The 20,015-nt window shown below is 36.7% G+C and overlaps 1 protein-coding gene across 2 annotated transcripts in view; it reads right to left on the reverse strand.

The window, feature by feature from the left end:
* LOC124797989 (peptidylprolyl isomerase domain and WD repeat-containing protein 1) overlaps nt 1-20,015 on the reverse strand; it is a 120,638-nt gene that overhangs the window by 37,429 nt on the left and 63,194 nt on the right. For both annotated transcript variants that reach the window (XM_047261168.1, XM_047261169.1), the window contains exons 6-9: nt 13,140-13,245; nt 12,812-13,030; nt 12,559-12,677; nt 8,844-9,036 (exon numbers count right to left, since the gene is read on the reverse strand). In XM_047261168.1, the coding sequence (XP_047117124.1) occupies nt 8,844-9,036; nt 12,559-12,677; nt 12,812-13,030; nt 13,140-13,245 (637 nt within the window). The remainder of the gene's footprint in view (nt 1-8,843; nt 9,037-12,558; nt 12,678-12,811; nt 13,031-13,139; nt 13,246-20,015) is intronic.

Here is a 20,015-nt window from a genome sequence, read left to right on the forward strand (position 1 = left end):
AAAAGTGGCAATTCATTTAGAATAAATTCAAAGTCTTTAATTTTCGTTGCCCATAAAGTATGTTTTTCATGGCAGTAGGTACGGCATAGTTTTCCAATTTCTTTCATTACTCATTCACACAGATTCGAGGACAGGTTATAGTTGGATATTAGCACTTGACGAATACCTTCCCATGCTAGAAATTCTTTAAATCGTTATTCACGAATTGTGGGCCATTGTCCGTAAGAAGCCATTTTGGTTTACCTACATCCAGAAAGTATTGTTGTGAACAGTGTATAACTGTCTGTGTATTGGCTCTTTTGATTGGATATAGTTTAACATATTTTGACCAACACTCTATGATGACCAAAATGTATGACACTTCTCCTTTTCCTTTGGGAACTGGTCCAAAAAAATCTACTGCTGTGAGATCATGCAAAGACTTAGGAATAATCAGATACATTTTGTACTTCATATGAGTATTATTCTCTTTCACTTTCTGTCAAATTTCACAAGTTCTTATCAAAGATGCTACTTTACGTCCAGGTTTCTTAAAATAATAAAACTTATTAATATGGGCTATACACTTTTTTATTCCAAAGTGTCCATATCCAGTATGAACATACCACACAAGTGCGTTTTTCATTACCGTTGGAATGCATAAGCGATGTTACGCTGTCTCTCCAAAACAAATTATGACCTGTAATTTTCCATTTCCCACTTGATTAGGAGGTAAGGAATTTCGGATACACATAGAGAACATTTCTATGAAATAGAGATCATGATGGATCTTTTCCATTAGTCTTTGAGCCATCTCTTGTACCCTGATGTCTGGATATCCTACTGACATAAAATTAATTGCAAAAATAATGCCGGGTCCTTCCATATGTTTTAATTCTTCCATTCCTATGGGTAACACAGACAAAGCATCTGATACAATATTCTCGGAACCTTTTACATATTGTATCCTAATATCATATTCCTACAGGAAAAGCAGCCATCGCATTAATCTACTGTGTAACAATTGACTGCTCATTAGAAAGGATAGAGCTTGATGAATTGTATAAACATGTATTTCTGACCCCCATATTAGCGGTTGAAATTTTTGGATACTCCCTACAATCGCTAATAGTTCCTTTTCAGTAGCCAAGTAGTTTAATTCATATTTATTTTGACTGCGGCTAGCAAACGCTATGGTTCAGCGATCTACATTATTTAGATTCCACTCTCCTTGGACTAGTACTGCAGCAATACCATAATCAGATGCATCTGTTGACAATGTAATGGTTCACCCATAACAAGGTGGTGTAATATGGGTGATTCAACAAGTGCTCTTTTGATGTTTTCAAATGCTTCATTTGCCTCTTGATCCAAAACCCACAGTATTAACTTGCTTAATACATAAAATATTCGAGTCATTTAGTTTGTGACCTTGTATGTACCGCCTATAGTATCCAGTCATTCCTATAAATCCCTTCAATTGTCTTCCTTTCCTTGGGTGTGGACGTGCTATAATAGCTTTGATGCATTCCAGGTCCAGTCTAATTCCCTATACCCCTACAATATGCCCTAAAAACTTAAGCTCCTGGCACGCAAAATATGATTTAGACAATTTCACTGTTAAATGATACCTTTCTCTTTAAATTTCTTCAGGGTCTTACTCAAGGTTAGACAATATTCTTCCCCAGTAGCTTATATTATTAGGACATTGTCTACATATATTATTAAATCCTTCAATAAATCTCTCCATAATGCTTCATCCAGCGCACTTATAAATACGGGTACAGAAATATTAAGTCCAAATGGCAATACATTGAAATGATACAATTTACCATCAAACAAAAATGCTGTATACTTTTTTGACTCTGAATGTAACCTAATTTGCCAATATCGCACAGTCACGCTCATCGTGATAAAAAATCTTGCTTTCTCAAATTTAGATAACAATTCATCAATGTTAACTGGTCTGTCTCTTTCTGCCTCTATATACTTATTCAATGTCCATGCATCTAACACTAATTGTACCCCACCTGTAGCTTTTTTCACCAAGACCAAAGGGTTATTCATGATGCTGGAGCTACGTTCTATTATATTTTTATCAATCATTTTGTTGACTTCCTCCCTCATTGCTTCTTTCAAACTTACCGGTATTGGATACAGCTTACAGAAGAATGGAGTGTCATCTTTGATTTTGAATTTACAAATATAGTCGCTGATGTTACTGAGACAATCGGAGAACACTACATACTCCACTAAAATTTTATATAAATCTCGATTTTGTTTGGTTAATATTAGTGACTCGTTAACTTTGACTTGTATGTCAGTTCATTGTGTTCCTGGAACTACATTATCGACCTCTGGTGACAATTGTGCTGGAGCTGTTAATCGCAGACACTGACATTCCACTGTTTGTTTTCCAATGTAGCTGTCTGTCACAAATGGTATCCGCATCTACCGCTCCTTTTACCAGAACAAAGAAGATTTTCCTCAAAATTTAAGATGATTTTAAATTCTAATAACCAATCTAAACCAAATAATACATCTCTATTAATATCTTATACTATTAAAAGTGTATGACAAAATAAGAAATTTACAACACTGCAGTCATTGGGTTTCGTGTTCCACAACTTTATTTTTCATTCCTGTTATACTGTCTATGTAAACTCCAGTTACTGGCAATAGCGGTAAGTGCTGTTTGGTCTGTAATAAATTAAAGAATGCGCTAGATATGAGGGATACTTCACTCCCTGAGTCTATTAATATGTTAACTTCTGAAGTTTCCACGGTCCCCGCTTTTATAGGTTCTGCATTGTTGATAACCAGGTTTGGTTCTTCTAGTAGTAACCATACTCTTTTAGGTATTCTGTGCGTGAAATTAATATACTTATCATTAACCAGGCCTCCTAGTGTATTTCTACGACCTGGGCCCTGGCCCTGGATCCAGATCGCGCCACGTTTTCCTCATTATTAGTAATCACAGGTCGGTTACCGAATCGAGATGCTCTATTATTACTTGGTTCAAATTCCTGCAAAGTTACTGGACCTAAATTCGAAGGTGGATGCTTCTTCTGATAGTTGTTGTTACCATTTTTTCTATTGCACTGGTGTAATCTAGCTAGGTTAACTTCATGCTTTTTGAAATTATTCCCACTATTCCTTTTGAAATTCGAATTTTCCCCTTGATGTAAAGTTTCATTATGGTCATTATTTAGGGCATCTAGGGCACTGATGAAGGACAACAATTCTTCAACCATTTTCCAGCCACTACACAAGACGTCTTTTCTTGCATAGATGGGTAATCACCTAATCAAAATTCAAACCCACCCCTCTTCCTATATCGGCTTATCTAAATACTTTGCCTGTCTTAGATGCCAGTTGAAATATTTTCTCATGGTACCCCAAGTATTATTGTAGTATTTTGGGTCCCACAAACCTGATATTAACTTCTCCTGGGCACTTGCAAACCAATACTTCTCCTTAAATTTCTTTTGAAAATCTTCCCAAGAGGAAGAGTTCTCAATATTTACTGTTCCCCATTCGGAAGCTTCTCCTAGAAGGTAACCCACAGCAAATTCAATCTTTGTAAAATCCTCCCAGTTCTTTGGCAAAGCTTGGTTGAATCTTTTCAAAATATGAGTCAGATGTACATCCCCATCCAGCTTAAACTTAAGGAATTGTCCCAATAACCTCGAATTTGCTCCCCATTGTAAATCAGTAACTACTTCACTAGTTAACACAACATTGGGTGAAGCTGTCCATTTTCCACTTTGTCCTGGATAAGTTTGAATTCTTTCCACAAGTCATCTATAACCTTTCGGGTACCTAAAAGTTCAGAAGAAACAATAGGCGACACGTTCTCGGATGTTATTCTCTCGGTGACTTTTCGATCTATAATCCTTTCACATTGTTCCTCCAAACTACTTATAGTTACTGTATCAGAGTTAGCTATCCTCTCTTGGAAAGTTCTTTCTTCACTATGTACTCACATATTTACACCTGTAATTTGTGACTGGATTATTGGCATTAATTTATCTTGCTTTTTAACACTCTCTTTTAAAGTATGCAACCCCTGCTTTACAGCATCAAACTTAACATTGCGTACATTTTCAAATGATCCTAATTTTTCCTCAGTATCAAATTCTAACATTTTTGCTACATCTTGTAAGTGATCATTCTGTTTCTAACTAAAGCCAATGAACAGTTGATTTACATGAATGTCCAATGAATTGGTTAATTCTTTCTTTAAGTCTAATTTCAAATCCTCTACTTTACTATTCAATGTGTCACATTCAGTTTTTAAAGCATTCATGCCTTCACATAGATTACCAAATTCTTTGCTCTGTGAGTCGACATTGGCATTTAACAATCCTAAAGTTTCATTCTGAGCATTTAAACTAGAATGTACGAAGCTTAGTTCTTTACTTAGAGTTGCATTTAGTTCCTTACTTAGAGCAGCATTTTGAGTTTTGATTGGATTTACTAACTCAGACCAGTCAGGTCCTTCTTTAGTAATCCTCATAGCCATGGCTGGTTCTGACGTCTCTCCAATTTATTGTTTACTGTCCATGCTTCTATAGGCTTTAGCTCTTGTGAGCATTTAATACTAATTTCAATTATACCAGTTATGCAGTAAAAGTTCACCTCACTGTATTTTGTAACACTTCTTACTAGAGTAATAAAGTTTTTATTTCACGCTCACCCGGCATAGAATTCTCGCTGCATAGGTGAGCGGATGTGGCGGCAGGTCAGAACTGGTGAACTGAGGCTGGTGCCGGCGGTGGTGGGTGTAGGTTGGTTACTGCATCTGCATCCCTGCGATGCGTGTGAGAGCTGTATACTCCCCACGCTGGATCTTCTTGGTCAAATCGTTCTAGGCATATCCCTTCTTAGTCTAATACATCAAGATCTACTCTCCAGTGTTTCATGTTGTGGCTTTCTTATGTCTTCTCCCTTATTTGCCTTTACAAATTCTCTCCATTTGATTTTTAGGCTTAGTCCAGTTTCTCGTAATGGCTCTCTCACTTTGTTATACTCAGTTGCTATGGCAACACATAATATCTTCTTATCTCGTTTTCATCTCAAAATTCCTGTTCTCTTCTGTCCTTTCACACAGGTCACCACATTCTAATGCTTTGGACGACTTAAAGTGGTGAAGTATGTGTGTAAACTCCCACTTCTTTAATGATACGACTTACTTGAGAGTGTCAGCTGACTTTCCTTGCTTTCCTAGCAATATTTAAACATCAAACTTTTACAAATCTCATTCTCCACATAAACAAACACTGTCAAGTAAGTCTCCTCACATATCCAAAGGTTAGAAATAAAGTTCATTTACACATAAGAGAAAACTGGTTTAAAAAGCAAGTCCATTCTCATCCTGAATCTGAATACTTGTCTTATCCTCTCCAAGTCCAAGACGAGCATTAATTAATAATATTTCAACTGTTCTTCTTTTTTTCACTACAATAGTCAAAGTTATAAAACAGCATGGAATAACACAGAAGTTCCTTAAGTATGCTGTGTTCTTTCATTTAAATTCCATGGCGTGACCGGCTAACACTTGTTGGTACTGTTCGACCGCCGTATCTACGGTCTTCTTACTACATACTTCGGACCTGCACACACAGACAGGCAACGTGCAGTAAATAGGCTCTCTCACATTTATACTTAATATATTGTCTGTTCGAGACAGTCGAAGGCTGAGTGGTTCTAGAATTTACGTGGAAATTCTCAAAACACTACAAGCCTGCTCTACAAACATCAAGCAGATATGCAAAAGGTCTTGTTAAATAGTGCATTCTGAAGTTTGTGGACCAATGAGCATGGCTTCATGGAGAAAAGTAAGTGATACCATATTTACCCCAATTATAAGACAACATTTTTTCCAAAATTCATCATTTGAAAACTATGTGGTCACCTTATATCTGCAGATTAAACTATTGCTGCTGAGGTAGACATTTTTGCAGTTTTTAATAAATTAATATAGGATTTGTCTTACATTTATAGGTGAAGCTTTGGCTATTGAGGTTTCGTACAAATTCATTTTGATGAGTTGGCAAACAATACTTTCGTTCGAATAGGCTCAAGATTCCCCAATATACAGAAGTGCTTGATACAGTAGTGATCTTGTTTGATCAATCACATAACATTTGACTCACAGCATTAATGCAATGGACAGATACATGAGAAACCATGAACTATGTACTACAACAATCTAACGCTCCAGTTAAAAATTGACAGTTTTGTGAAACACAGCAGGAGATAACATTAAATTCTATCAACTCACAAGCTTTTTTTGTATTTCAATAGATTTGCATAAGAAGTTCTCATACATGTATGTATATAGTACACATACATTTATGCTAATTTTAAGTAAAGGTACCATTCAAAGCCAAACACCTTGTCCTTCAAAAACCATTACATGATTCTGAACCCAAGTGTTTTATTTGGTTATGAGAAACTGATGATTTATGAAGTACATTGCAAATGAAAATTCTGTTCCTGTACATTACCAGCTATTAATCAGCTTTAGAACGTGATGAGATATTCAGATGGAACAAGAAAGAAAATTAATCCAGAATTAAATGTCTAACAAATGAGACAAATCACATTAAAGAGACTGCAGTTGTCATCGCAAGAATAAAGTATAGCAGAAAGACTCATGGAGATAGTACCAACTGATGACACTATATCACGGGACAAGAGAAAGTTCTAGAATTGGACTGAATCGTGATTCTGATACTCTTTTTTTATGAATTAGTTACTGTTGTTACACATGACTTACACCCTAGAAGGTGTAGCTATCCAAGCTGCATTGTTGCTCAAGCACAGCACTACAGAAGGCTTGGAGGGGGCATGGTGACTCAAGCTTACCTAAGGACTGTGAGTGTGGGGTGAGCAGTGGTGAGCAGGCACCAAATTTCCATCTTGCTGCCTACCTTGACAATATATACTGTGTACTTTGGCTTTTTATGAAAATCTACCATGTGTAAACTGCAGAATACCTGAGTGTTTGTACTCGGAATTGAACTGACTTTACGCCCGACCAAGTAATCAACAACAGCATTCATTTCTGCAGAAGACGCTAAAAGTCTAGGCTGGGGCCAGTGGCATATTTACATGTTTTGTACAGCAATGTTGTCGATGTTCACCATGAGGTATGACACAAACGATAGAGGGTGTGTCAACTGCTAGTTCTACGCAGCCAACGAGAAAGTGATGGGCAGATGATATGTTTTTGTAGCAAAAAAAAGACATTGTAACATTCTCACATCAGTATAGAAGCGAAATCCGGTGTGTGACCCTACAAATAAATAAATAAATAAATCACAACATATTTGGAAGAAACAACCAAATATTTGTAACAACGAAGATATAAGTTTCACAGCTGCCCTGTTAGGAGGATGACAATAATGATTAAAAACAGTGGTACCACAGATGACAGGCTAAACAAAACAGGCAATGAAAGCAAAAATTAATGTAAACAATTTTTTGTTTATTTTGTTTCTCCTTGTATTATCAAAACGCAGACAATGAATAAATTACGTAAGTTCAGAATAGGTGTAAAGGCAACTTCTTAGGCAGATACCTTACATCAATAAAAATATGTGATTTTGATTAGTCAGAATATGTTAAAAAGTAGATTTTCCTCAAAGAGCCTCTTAAAAAACAGGGGGGTCATCTTATATTCAGGGTTGCCTGATACTCAGGTTAATACTGTAATTCGTGAAAAAACTCTGTGATACTTTCATTGATTTCAAAGAAAAAGTAGAAAATGAAACTGGCTGAAAAATTAAAATAATTTGTACAGATAATGAAAAAGATTTGTTAGTCAGCATATGAAGGCATTCTTAAAGACAAATGGGATTCAACATGAGATGAAAATTATTTATACACAAGAACAAAATAGAGTAATAGAATTCCTCGGCCAAACAATAATTCAAAAGACAAGACTGATATTGATAAAAGAGAGGACTGAGCCATTAACACTGCAATTTACCTGTACATCACAATGAAAGAAACCCTTTGTCTTAGACCAGTCACACAGAATGCGGAAATTAACAGAATACGCACCAATTATAGCAGCAGTGCCAACTCTCTTCATACACAGGAGAGGCTCCTTTTCCAAAAGGTGATTGGGGAGCAGCCAGGCAAACAGTTTGCCACACTGATACAGAATGTCCCAGTAGGGCATATCATGGAACTTTCAACAATTTGATGATGGCAACGAATGATGCAACTGATTACATTAAAAATTTAAATGCCTGTTTGTAAATTACATATGTTATTGTTTGCATTTTATTTAATACTGCACTTAAAAACGCCATGTGATAAATAAGTAAGTCTGTATGGTTCAAGGTACAAGACCGGACATTGAACATTATCGATGAGTCCATCATAGGCACAGTGAATATAGGACCAACTTTCCAAAACTGAAGACTTCAATGATGGCAATTATGCACTAGATCTCAATCAACAATGGGCAGAATTTTTAAGTTAGCAGGGAGCAGCAATTTTGAATAATTCAAAATGGCTACCAACAGTAGTTCTGTCAACTAAAGAAGCAGAATATATCACCTTATCAAATGCATCACAAGAAGCAATATATGTTCAACGAGTACTCCATGGATGGTCTGTTAAAACATAGTGAAAAACCAATAAGTATGTTCTGTGATAATAGCGGTGTTGATGCACGAGTCATGAAATTAAGAAATTCAATGTCAATTTTATCATTAACAAGTAGCAAGCCGATTTTTTGATGAAGGCATTATCAAAGATTAAGCATTAGTGGGGCAGCCAAGCTGTGGGAGTTTCAGAAGACATGGCATTTAAACAATATATAAATTACTTAAGTAAATACACACCTGAAACAATGCCAACTTCAGGAGTCTCAAGTTTTCTGGTTTACCAATCATGCGGACACATCTGTTAGTAAATAAATTAACAACTTTTATCCCCAGCATTGTTGCATACATTATAAAGTATCCACTTTCATCAAATACAATGTTAGCAAGATTGATTGCATCAGATTTCTCGAGGTCACGTTCGGCAGCCATTCTGCAAAGAAACAAAATTCTCATCTAATTTCTCACTACCATCACACAATTTTACTGAAATGCGGGCCCTATAACTCTGCAGTTCTTAAAAAAAATGCTTTTTTTTTTGGCTTTGGTTTATGTACGTATAAATCTGCAATTATGGAATATTCTGAAAGTCCAAAAATAGAAAAACAAATTTAAAGGCAGACATTCAGACAACAAATGAAATAAAGTGGAGGGAAATCATTTTGAGAAAACTGAATGTCTGGACAGACAAGTAAATTACAAATACAAGAAGGGTGATATGGACAAAAAGGTAAAGAATGGTGAAAAAAGTAATGTTCAATAAATGTTCCATTATTAGCAAAAAAGATTACAGCCTACCTGTACATCAAAATTTACCCAATACTGATATAAATATTGTCAGAACTACTGCAAAAAAAAAAAAAAAAGCCAGTGAATGCCACTATTGACTTAACTCACTCAGAACAAGTGCCCGAACACAATGCCAAATGTACATATATGAATTGCAATTGTTACTCCATCCTGGACTTTTCATGTTTAATGAATTAGAAAAGTTATATAATTTTGACAAAACTAAAAAGGTTACATAATTTTGACAAGATCTGCAGAATGTGTGCAGTACTATGTAACCCACATCCAAAATAGATAAAAACGCAAAGTAGGTACATAGTGTTTCTATGAACATATGCCAACATGTGTTTCTATCTGTTTGTATCAACAAATGACAACATGAGCCTTTTAATGAAATACAGATTTAAGTAGTTTTTGCCGCTGAGAAGGAGTATAATATCAGAAGAAGTATATGAAATATTCATGGATTTTTTTTTAAAGATGTAAAGAGCCATTTTTAGAATTATTTAACAAACATTATCATCATTCACACCATCTCCATTTCTGCAGTTTAGCGTGGAGCACAGAAATCAAATACGGTCTTAAAATTTCTAAATATGTTGTGTACAATGGTGTGTTGTCCAATGAAGGTCTTACTTTCCTGCTCAGATCCCTTCACCACCACACACTGTTAACATAGTCATAGGAGAAAAAGGAACGGGTGATATTTCCAACGGCGAGATACACTGATTGGGCAAAATGCCATAAATGAATTACAGCAGACACATATATATAACTTTGGTTCAAAAATAGTGAATTCAACTGCGCAGTAAAATTGATAAAATGTCAAGTAAAAGCAACCCACCCACAAGTGAATACTGCCACACAGGCAAGTTGCCGTGTAAAATGCAGCACAACAGCTAGTTTAATAATGTATTCAACAGTTCATTGTTTCTAGTATTCATTAGAAAATTTGAAAATTTATTCTACAGCAGCATATGATCAATAGTGTGGGGTACTGTTTATAGTGGAACAAATGAGATTATATGGCTGGTGCACTGTAAAAAGTTTGCCATTGCACAGAGTCTGCTAGTTCAAATGCATCAGCATAAAGGTCTACCGGAATCTGTAATGAGAGTCCAATGTTTGTGCATGATTATCATGAATGTTGTTTTGCTGAGCCATGCTGTGTGTATCCATAATAAACTTGGAATCACACAAAAGCTTTGTAGAAATGAAGATAATACCATGTGATAGCACTGGAGTCATGGGCCATGGAACTACGAGGGTTGGAACTTTAATAGTGGCAACTATTTATTTACAGCTTGTACAAAATAGATACGTGTTTCAAAGTTTTACTGACCTTCAAAGTAGTCACCAGCATTGTGTATAACCTGTTGCCAATGATGTAGAAGTTGTAGGATACTCTTAGCAGTGCCAGTTGTGTTGATAGTTCAAGTGGTGCGGTCTATTGCCCGACGAATTTGTAGCAGTTCTGAAGCAAATGCCGTGAAGTGTTTCCTTCAGTTTAGAAACTGAGTTGAACTTACGAGGGCTTAAGACAGGGGAGTGCAGTAGGTGGTATAGAACTTAGCAGCCCCATTAGTCAAACAAATCAGTAACAACTTGCAGTGTACGTGCTTGAGCATTGTCCTGCAAAATGATGGTCAAGTCCTGCAGAAAGTGTCATCACTTCTGTCTCTAAGCTGGTCATATGTTGTGTTACAAAAATAAACAGCATAGAGACAGAAGTGATGACATTTTCTGCAGGACCTGGCCATCATTTTGCAGGATAATGCTCAAGTACGTACAGTGCAAGCTGTTACTGATTTATTTGACTAATGGGGCTGCTAAGTGATATACCACCTCCTGCACTCCCCTGACTTAAGCCCTTATAAGTTCAACTCAGTTTCTAAACTGAAGGAAACACTTCACGGCATTCACTTCAGAACTGCTACAACGTGTCTACAGGTAGACACATTCACAGTACCAGGTAGAAGGACTGGTGGCACGTGTAAACATATTCAGAGCACACAGGGACAGGTAAAAAGATGAGCACGTTAACACATACAGAGCGGTTAAAGGGTTAAAGTTCCAACCCTCATATATGATATTTAATATCTTCATGAATCTTCCTTCAGATCCTTCATACATGGAACATTCACATAAAAAGAGTTGTAGGAAAGGACGATTCCAGATAAGACTCTATCAAAGAACTGCAAGGAAATTTATTTCATCCACAAAGCAAGCGCAAAATCATTCTTTGACCGACTCTTTGGCATTACTTTACCAGGTAGCTTGCTCGCCAGGTTTCGAGAGGGTGCGTTTCTGGATGAGGTATCGAATATATTGCTTCCCCCTACTTATACCTCCCGAGGAGATCACGAATGTAAAATTAGAGAGATTAGAGCGCGCACGGAGGCTTTCAGACAGTCGTTCTTCCCGCGAACCATACGCGACTGGAATAGGAAAGGGAGGTAATGACAGTGGCACGTAAAGTGCCCTCTGCCACACACCGTTGGGTGGCTTGCGGAGTATCAATGTAGATGTAGATGTAGATGTAGATGTAGGCCTAATAAAGGAAATGGAGAAGGTCCACAGAGAAAATGGACATTCCATTGTAACTTTATTTATCAAGCGCAAGAGCATCACAGACATGCTCATTTTACTCCAGTGACAGACACTACATGAGAGGCGTCATGTGTCATGGAGTGGTTTTCTGTAACATATATTCCAGGTTGAGTCAAGCAACCTATTACTTCATCTCACATACATTTCATGAAATGACAATGAATGTACATTTAGAAGAAACTGGAGCTCATTCAGAGGCTTTCTGATAGTCGCTACCCCCTGCAACATTCTCAGATGGAACAGAAAAGATGAGGGCTAAATGAAAATAATGATAATGGCACATGACATATCCTCCTCCACAGACCTGAGGTCTGCAAGTATAATGTATGGTAGATGACAACCTGGTAAAATCTAAATAATTAACAATTAGAGACCTGCATGCTCATTTGAGAAAAGAGGTTTTTGTAAATGATTAATAAATGGTGCAAAGCTGCTGAAGCTGCTCACTGATGAAATAATGAAAATTGTCCACATTTAACTCAGTTTTATTTTCAAACTAGTTTTAAGAATGTAATTGCCTCATATAAGGCCTTCTGTCTCCTACAGTAGCACTTACCTTCGACCAAACTCCATGTTGGGAAGCTGCTGATGCATCTGTTGGAGTTCTGTAAATCTCTGCAATGACTCATCAAAAACACGACTCAGTTTACCAGATAAGAAGTTGAATACCCTAACCTAAGGAGAAGAATGAGGCAAAAGTCAATTTTCAGTAAAATATCAGATTGGACACAGAACTTCTTCACAGCAGTGATAGAGAGCTTGTATACAACAATGGTTATCAGAGAAGTGTTTTACATCGTACCTCTTACCTTCCTGTCAGATGATAGTGTCGCAAACTTCTTTCCGTCTGGTGAAAAGCAGAGTCCTGTCGGAAATGTTTTATGCTTTGCAAATTCATACAGATCAGTGTCTAGTTTGGAATCAAATGAAACACATTTAGGAAATTTGTATTCAGTTTTTGGACCTGTCCAATACTCCAAAATGCCAGACTGATCTACAGAAACTACAACTTCATACGCTGGATTATACTGAAATACACATAGTAACAAGAAAAATAAGTGTTGCTATTATTCTGATAATACTGCGAGAACTGCAGTACTATTACATGCAATAAGGAAAATAACCCACGAAAGTTACCTTTATTGTGACTACAGGTTTTGTGTGAAGTTTCTCAAACACATGCAAAGGCACATTAGTTCCCTGTCCATCATATATATATACTTTATTTGTGGCTGCATCAGACCTGGAAGAAATGTTTCAAAGTTACCATAAAAAAGGTGGAAAAGTGGAATATTTTATAATATGAAGTTCATCACAAATATTATGAACAAAAAAAAACCATAATCCTACTAAATATCAGAGACAAATGATGGTAATAATTTATTGTCTGAATATTAATACTCTGTCACACTGGCTTTTATCTTACGGGTTAAAATGTCCTTTTATTTTGTATTCTTCATTACTGTACATTTTCACCTGTGTATCTTTTTTCAAAGGCATAAGATCACTGTTTATTGAAGTCATTACATTTCACAGTCAATGTCTTGCTACACTGCAGAATTAAGGAAATGGTCTCACTCTGGGATCAGTGCTGGCACTGATACTGTATAACATCTGCACAAACATACAAGCAGGTGGACAAGGCAAAAGATCCCTCTTCCATATAGCGGAAACTGACTGTCCAAGTTAAAAATTGATTAGCTCAATACGTTTATTGCTCAATGGTGTAAGTGCCAAACAGGTTATGATACAACATAGTATGTAACTTATTAGAAACATCTAACAAGGATCACAACTTCTGTAGCAACATGGACTCTGAATGTGGCAACTTTGACACCTACTTATTGCATAATTTAATTGGTATTAATCTGAGAAATTAATTAATGTAGATTCACACATCCACAAATTTCATGAATATACTTATCTTGCAGTTGTTTTTGTCACGGGTTGTGGGTCCACTGCTTCATATTTATGTTTGCAGTGATCTTTGACTTTGTAAATGCAAAACAAATACTTTGAATAATCTCAGTTTATTATTGTGCTGTACATAAACAACATGAGGTCAAAGCTCTGAACAACTCAGGTAACTTGCTGCTTTAGTGAATCAGTGTTGCCACCTTCACCTTAGGGAAAAATAATGCAGCATCATCTTGGAAACAAAGCACATTTATCTTCCGCTAAAGCATCTGCAAAGACTCTCACTATAACAACCACCCACACAAGTGCTACCGTCAAATGTTGCCGAGGCTGCTGTTTATATTCTAGTGGCTGGTGGGTTCATTCCCATGGCATCCGACAAGCCTTTCATCAGGATCACAGCATGTCTAATGATTCAAAATAAGTATTGTGTAAACTTACTTCATGTTGCTCACTAATGATAGAGATAGTTCAGTGCATACAAATGGCACTAGGAGCCCCTCAGAAACTGCTGGTTCTGGTTGCATGCCAGCTGTGTTTATAGCATTTTGATTGAACCAGGTTGAAAGGCACTGAAAGGACTAAAAAGGCTAAAAACGCATCAAAACGAAAAATCTCTGGAAAACTACTAAACTAAAAATTAAATAAAATGTTATCGCGGTGTGTATCAAACTAATGCGTTTGATCAAAGAATTGCTAAACTGTAGCTAGACTTCATCTAGGCAAAGTATTATGAATGCTGTTGATATATCTTTTTGATGCTTTAATTAATTAACAGTAACTAAAACATCAACTATTACATCAAACTAGCTGTCCCTAGTGAGGCATTTTGACCTCTTGCTTTGACTGAAATACAAAAATTGCTTTAAAAAGCCTTTCTAAATAAACATCCAAATTAAGATGAGTGGCGTTCTCATATCACCAGGTTTTGCAGGATTAGCTGATGGAACCCACAAACCATATTACGTCACTGTGAATAAGAGGTTGTTCTGACTTGTAATACATGTTAGTGAAGAATTTCTAAAAGACAAACCAAATATGAAAACTTGGAAAAACATGAAGAAAGTTGATAAAGTAAATATAAGTAAAAAGCTTGACATGGAAAGGGACAGATAATCTGAAGATGAACAAAATAGTTTCCATCTGAAGTAATTGATTGGGTATAGATCCACTGGTAACAAATTGTCTTGGATTTATCAAAAGTGTGGCGAGTTGAATAGAATTATGTCACAACTTCAATAAACACTGGTCCTATAAACTAGAAAAAGCTGAAAACATACAGTAGTGAAGAAAAGAAAATGAGAGGAGGTTTTAATCCAAGTACAGCGGTCAGTGAGACAAGTTATTGTCATTCAGGACAATTGTTATGGCTGCGGAACATATTGCAACTAAAATACTGACGTACCAATTTATTTTGTTCATTTTTCACAAAGAGGAATCTGTATTTCTACAGAACAAACATAGTTTAGAGTTGAATATTAATGTGACACAGAAACATCATACAGGGTGTTCCATTGATAGTGACCGGGCCAAATATCTCACGAAATAAGCGTCAAACGAAAAAACTACAAAGAATGAAACTTGTCTAGCTTCAAAGGGGAAATCAGATGGCGCTATGGTTGGCCCACTAAATGGTGCTGCCATAGGTCAAACGCATATCAACGGCGATTTTTAAAATAGGAACCCTCATTTTTTATTACATATTCTTGTAGTACGTAAAGAAATATGAATGTTTTAGTTGGACCACTTTTTTCGCTTTGAGATAGATGGCACTGTATTAGTCACAAACATATAAGTAAGTGGTATCACGTAACAGTCCATCAGTGCGGATGTTATTTGCTCCGTGATACATTACCCGTGTTAAAATGGACCGTTTACCAATTGCAGAAAAGGTCGATATCGTGTTGATGCATGGCTATTGTGATCAAAATGCCCAACGGGTGTGTACTATATATGCTGCTCGGTATCCTGGATGAGATCATCCAAGTGTCCGGACCGTTCACTGGATAGTTATGTTATTTAAGGAAACAGGAAGTTTTCAGCCACATGTGAAACATTAACCACGACCTGCAACAAATGATGATGCCCAAGTAGGTGTTTTAGCTGCTGTCATGGCTAATCCGCACATCAGTAGCAGACAAACTGCGTGAGAATCGGGAATCTCAAAAACGTCGGTGTTGAGAATGCTACATCAACATCGATTGCACCTGTACCATATTTCTATGCACCAGGAATTGCATGGCAATGACTTTGAACGTTGTGTTCAGTTCTGCCACTGGGCACAAGAGAAATTACGGAAAGATGGCAGATTTTTTGCACACGTTCTATTTCGAGACGAAGCATCATTCACCAACAGTGGTATCGTAAACCGGCATAATATGCACTATTAGGCAACGGAAAATCCATGATGGCTGCGGCAAGTGGAACATCAGCGACATTGGCGGGTTAATAAATGGTGTGGCATTATGGGAGGAAGGATAATTGCCCCCATTTTATCGATGATAATCTAAATGGTGCAAGGTATGCTGATTTCCTACTTAATGTTCTAACGATGTTACTACAAGATGTTTCACTGCATGACAGAATGGCGATGTACTTGCAACATGATGGATGTCCGGCACATAGCTAGCGTGTGGCTGCAGTGATACTGAATAGCATATTTCATGACAGGTGGATTGGTCGTCAAAACACCATACCATGGCCCACACGTTCACCGGATCTGACATCCCCGGATTTCTTTCTGGAGGAAAGTTGAAGGATATTTGCTATTGTGATCCACCGACAATGCCTGACAACATGCGTCAGTGCACTGTCAATGCATGTGTGAACATTACGGAAGGAGAACTACTCGTTGTTGAAAGGAATGTCGTTACATGTATTGCCAAATGTACTGAGGTTGACGGAGATAATTTTGAGCATTTATTGCATTAATGTGGTATTTACAGGTAATCACACTGTAACAGCATGTGTTCTCAGAAATGATAAGTTCACAAAGGTATATGTATCACATTGGAACAACCAAACTAAAATGTTCAAACGTACCTATGTTCTGTATTTTAATTTAAAAAACCTACCTGTTACCAACTGTTCATCTAAAATAGTGAGCCATATGTTTGTGACTATTACAGCGCCATCTATCACAAAGCGAAAAAAGTGGTCCAACTAAAACATTCATATTTCTTTACGTACTACATGAATATGTAATAAAAAATGGGGGTTCCTATTTAAAAAAACGCAGTTGATATCCGTTTGACCTATGGCAGTGCCATCTAGCGGGCCAACCATAGCACCATCTGGTTTCCCCCTTCAAGCTAGACAAGTTTCATTCTTTGTAGTTTTTTCGTTTGACGCTTATTTCATGAGATATTTGGCCCAGTCACGATCAACGGACCACCCTGTATATGTCTATAAATCAATCAGCAAAGGTTCTGTTGTAATGTACTCTGACCTTTTCTGTGAGAATAAACTACTAAAACAATATAAAAAACATCTAGCTCTCCTAACTGTCACTTTACTTACAGCTTTATTCACTCCAGACAAAGCACTAACACTCAGTGAAATGAATGTTGCTGTTACTTCGTTTAATTGATGGTCACCAACAAATTAAGAGACATGCTCAAAAACCAAATAGTAAATAGCATATAAAAAGGCAAAATACTTCTTATATGTATACTGGCTTAGGTTCCGCTGCTTCTCTCGCATAGACTGTATGGGCCGCAGACATTTTTTTGTTTTTATTTAATCAAATTCTTATGTTGTTCACTACCTGCAACACCTTCTAAGTTTTTACACTGACTAAGGCCATATAAGCAAAGTATTATCTGAATGTACCTCTGACCAAAAAGCAATTCTGGTAGCTGGAGTCCAGAGTTTCTATTAATCATGGCTTTTGTGTTCTTGTGGAGATATTTCCATAGCTACTTTGATCCCCTAACAAATATTTCTTTATATCTAACCAAGAAGTGAAATTCCAATTTTCATAAACTTAGCTTTAAATTTTTTTTTACTGTAACAAAATATTTCCTCAAAAATTTTCATCCCCTACTGCACTATCTTGCGGTCTGAATTTCCAGAAGCACTGAAACACTTATTATTATTATTATTATTATTATTATTTGTAACTGAGAAGTCAAATACCAATTTCCATCTATGTAGCCTTAAAACCCTTTAGCAGTTCTTTAGTAATTACTTATTTTCAAAAAAATCTTTCATCCACTATTACACACCCATAGTGGTTGAATCTCCAAAAATCCTGAAACACGTATTTATTTTTATTTTCTGATTGAGGAACCAAGCTTCAAAATTTCCTTAATAGTGACACACTTTCAAAAAGCTTTTCATCTAATATTTCATCCCCTTAGTACTGGAGTTTTAGACAATCCCTTTTTAAACAATGCCTACAGTATAAAATTCACACCCTCTCCAAACTTCAAGTTTCTATACTTAACATTTTGGGCTTGGTGACGATGAGTCAGTGAATCAGTCTGACCCCCTATCTCGCCCCCTTAGGGGTTGAATTTCCAAAAACAGTGAACACTGATTTTTTCATCTCTAACCAAGAAGTCAAACACCAATTTTCAAAGATCTAGCTTTAAAAATGCTTTCAGAATGAAATATTTTCATAAAATAATTCACCACCTATTTCACTTACTTGGGGTTGGGGGTGGGGGTGTGAATTTCCAAAAATAGTGACATGCATTTGGTTTAAGTCTAACACTTATTATTATTAATATAATAGAGGGAAACATTCCACGTGGGAAAAATTTATCAAAAAACAAAGATGATGTGACTTACCAAACGAAAGCGCTGGCAGGTCGAAAGACACACAAACAAACACACACATACACACAAAATTCAAGCTTTCGCAACAAACTGTTGCCTCATCAGGAAAGAGGGAAGGAGAGGGAAAGACGAAAGGATGTGGGTTTTAAGGGAGAGGGTAAGCAGTCATTCCAATCCCGGGAGCGGAAAGACTTACCTTAGGGGGAAAAAAGGACGGGTATACACTCGCACACACACACATATCCATCCACACATATGTGTGGAGTCATTCCAATCCCGGGTATACACTCGCGCACACACACACACATATCCATCCACACATATGTGTGGACGGATATGTGTGTGTGTGTGTGTGTGTGTGTGTGTGTGTGTGTGTGTGTGTGTGTGTGTGCGAATGTATACCCGTCCTTTTTTCCCCCTAAGGTAAGTCTTTCCGCTCCCGGGATTGGAATGACTCCTTACCCTCTCCCTTAAAACCCACATCCTTTCGTCTTTCCCTCTCCTTCCCTCTTTCCTGGTGAGGCAACAGTTTGTTGTGAAAGCTTGAATTTTGTGTGTTTGTTTGTGTGTATGTTTGTGTTTGTTTGTGTGTCTTTCGACCTGCCAGCACTTTCGTTTGGTAAGTCACATCATCTTTGTTTTTTGATAAACTTATTATTATTATTATTCTTATTATTATTATTATACAATTTTTCATTGATTTAGCTTCGAAAATGCTTGTAAAATGAAATAAATCTACAACAACCTTAATCCCCTGTTTCACCCCCACAGGGATTGAATTTCCAAAAACAGTGAAACACTTTTTTTTTTATTTCTAACTAAGAATCCAAAATTAAATTTTCATAGCTTTAGCTTTAAAAAGGCTTTCATAAATAAAATATTTTCAAAAAAATTCATCCCCTATTTCACCCCCCTAGGGGTTGAATTTCCAAAAACATTGAAACAAATATTTTTATATTTGTAACTGAGAAGTCAAAAACGAAGAAGGAGAAGAAGAAGAAGAAGAAGAAGAAGAAGACGAAGAAAAGTCTACAGTATAAGACCCACACTTTCTCCAAACAAGTTTCTATCCTTGAAAAGTCTGGGTTGGGTGGTGATGAGTCAGTCAGTCAGTACATTGCTCTTTATACAGGGTGATTACAATTAAAGTTAAACTTTCTAAACACTGTAGAAATAACACCATTGGTCAGATTGACATCAAACCGCAGTGGAATATTATTGAAGAAGGGGGAAAATGTATGGCAGAAGAAAAAAAAATAGTGTGAAAATTGATCAATAAATGATGCTGTATGAGCCAGAATACGTAAATGAAAA

Source organism: Schistocerca piceifrons, chromosome 5 (genome assembly GCF_021461385.2).
Source record: "Schistocerca piceifrons isolate TAMUIC-IGC-003096 chromosome 5, iqSchPice1.1, whole genome shotgun sequence".
Lineage (NCBI taxonomy): Eukaryota > Metazoa > Arthropoda > Insecta > Orthoptera > Acrididae > Schistocerca > Schistocerca piceifrons.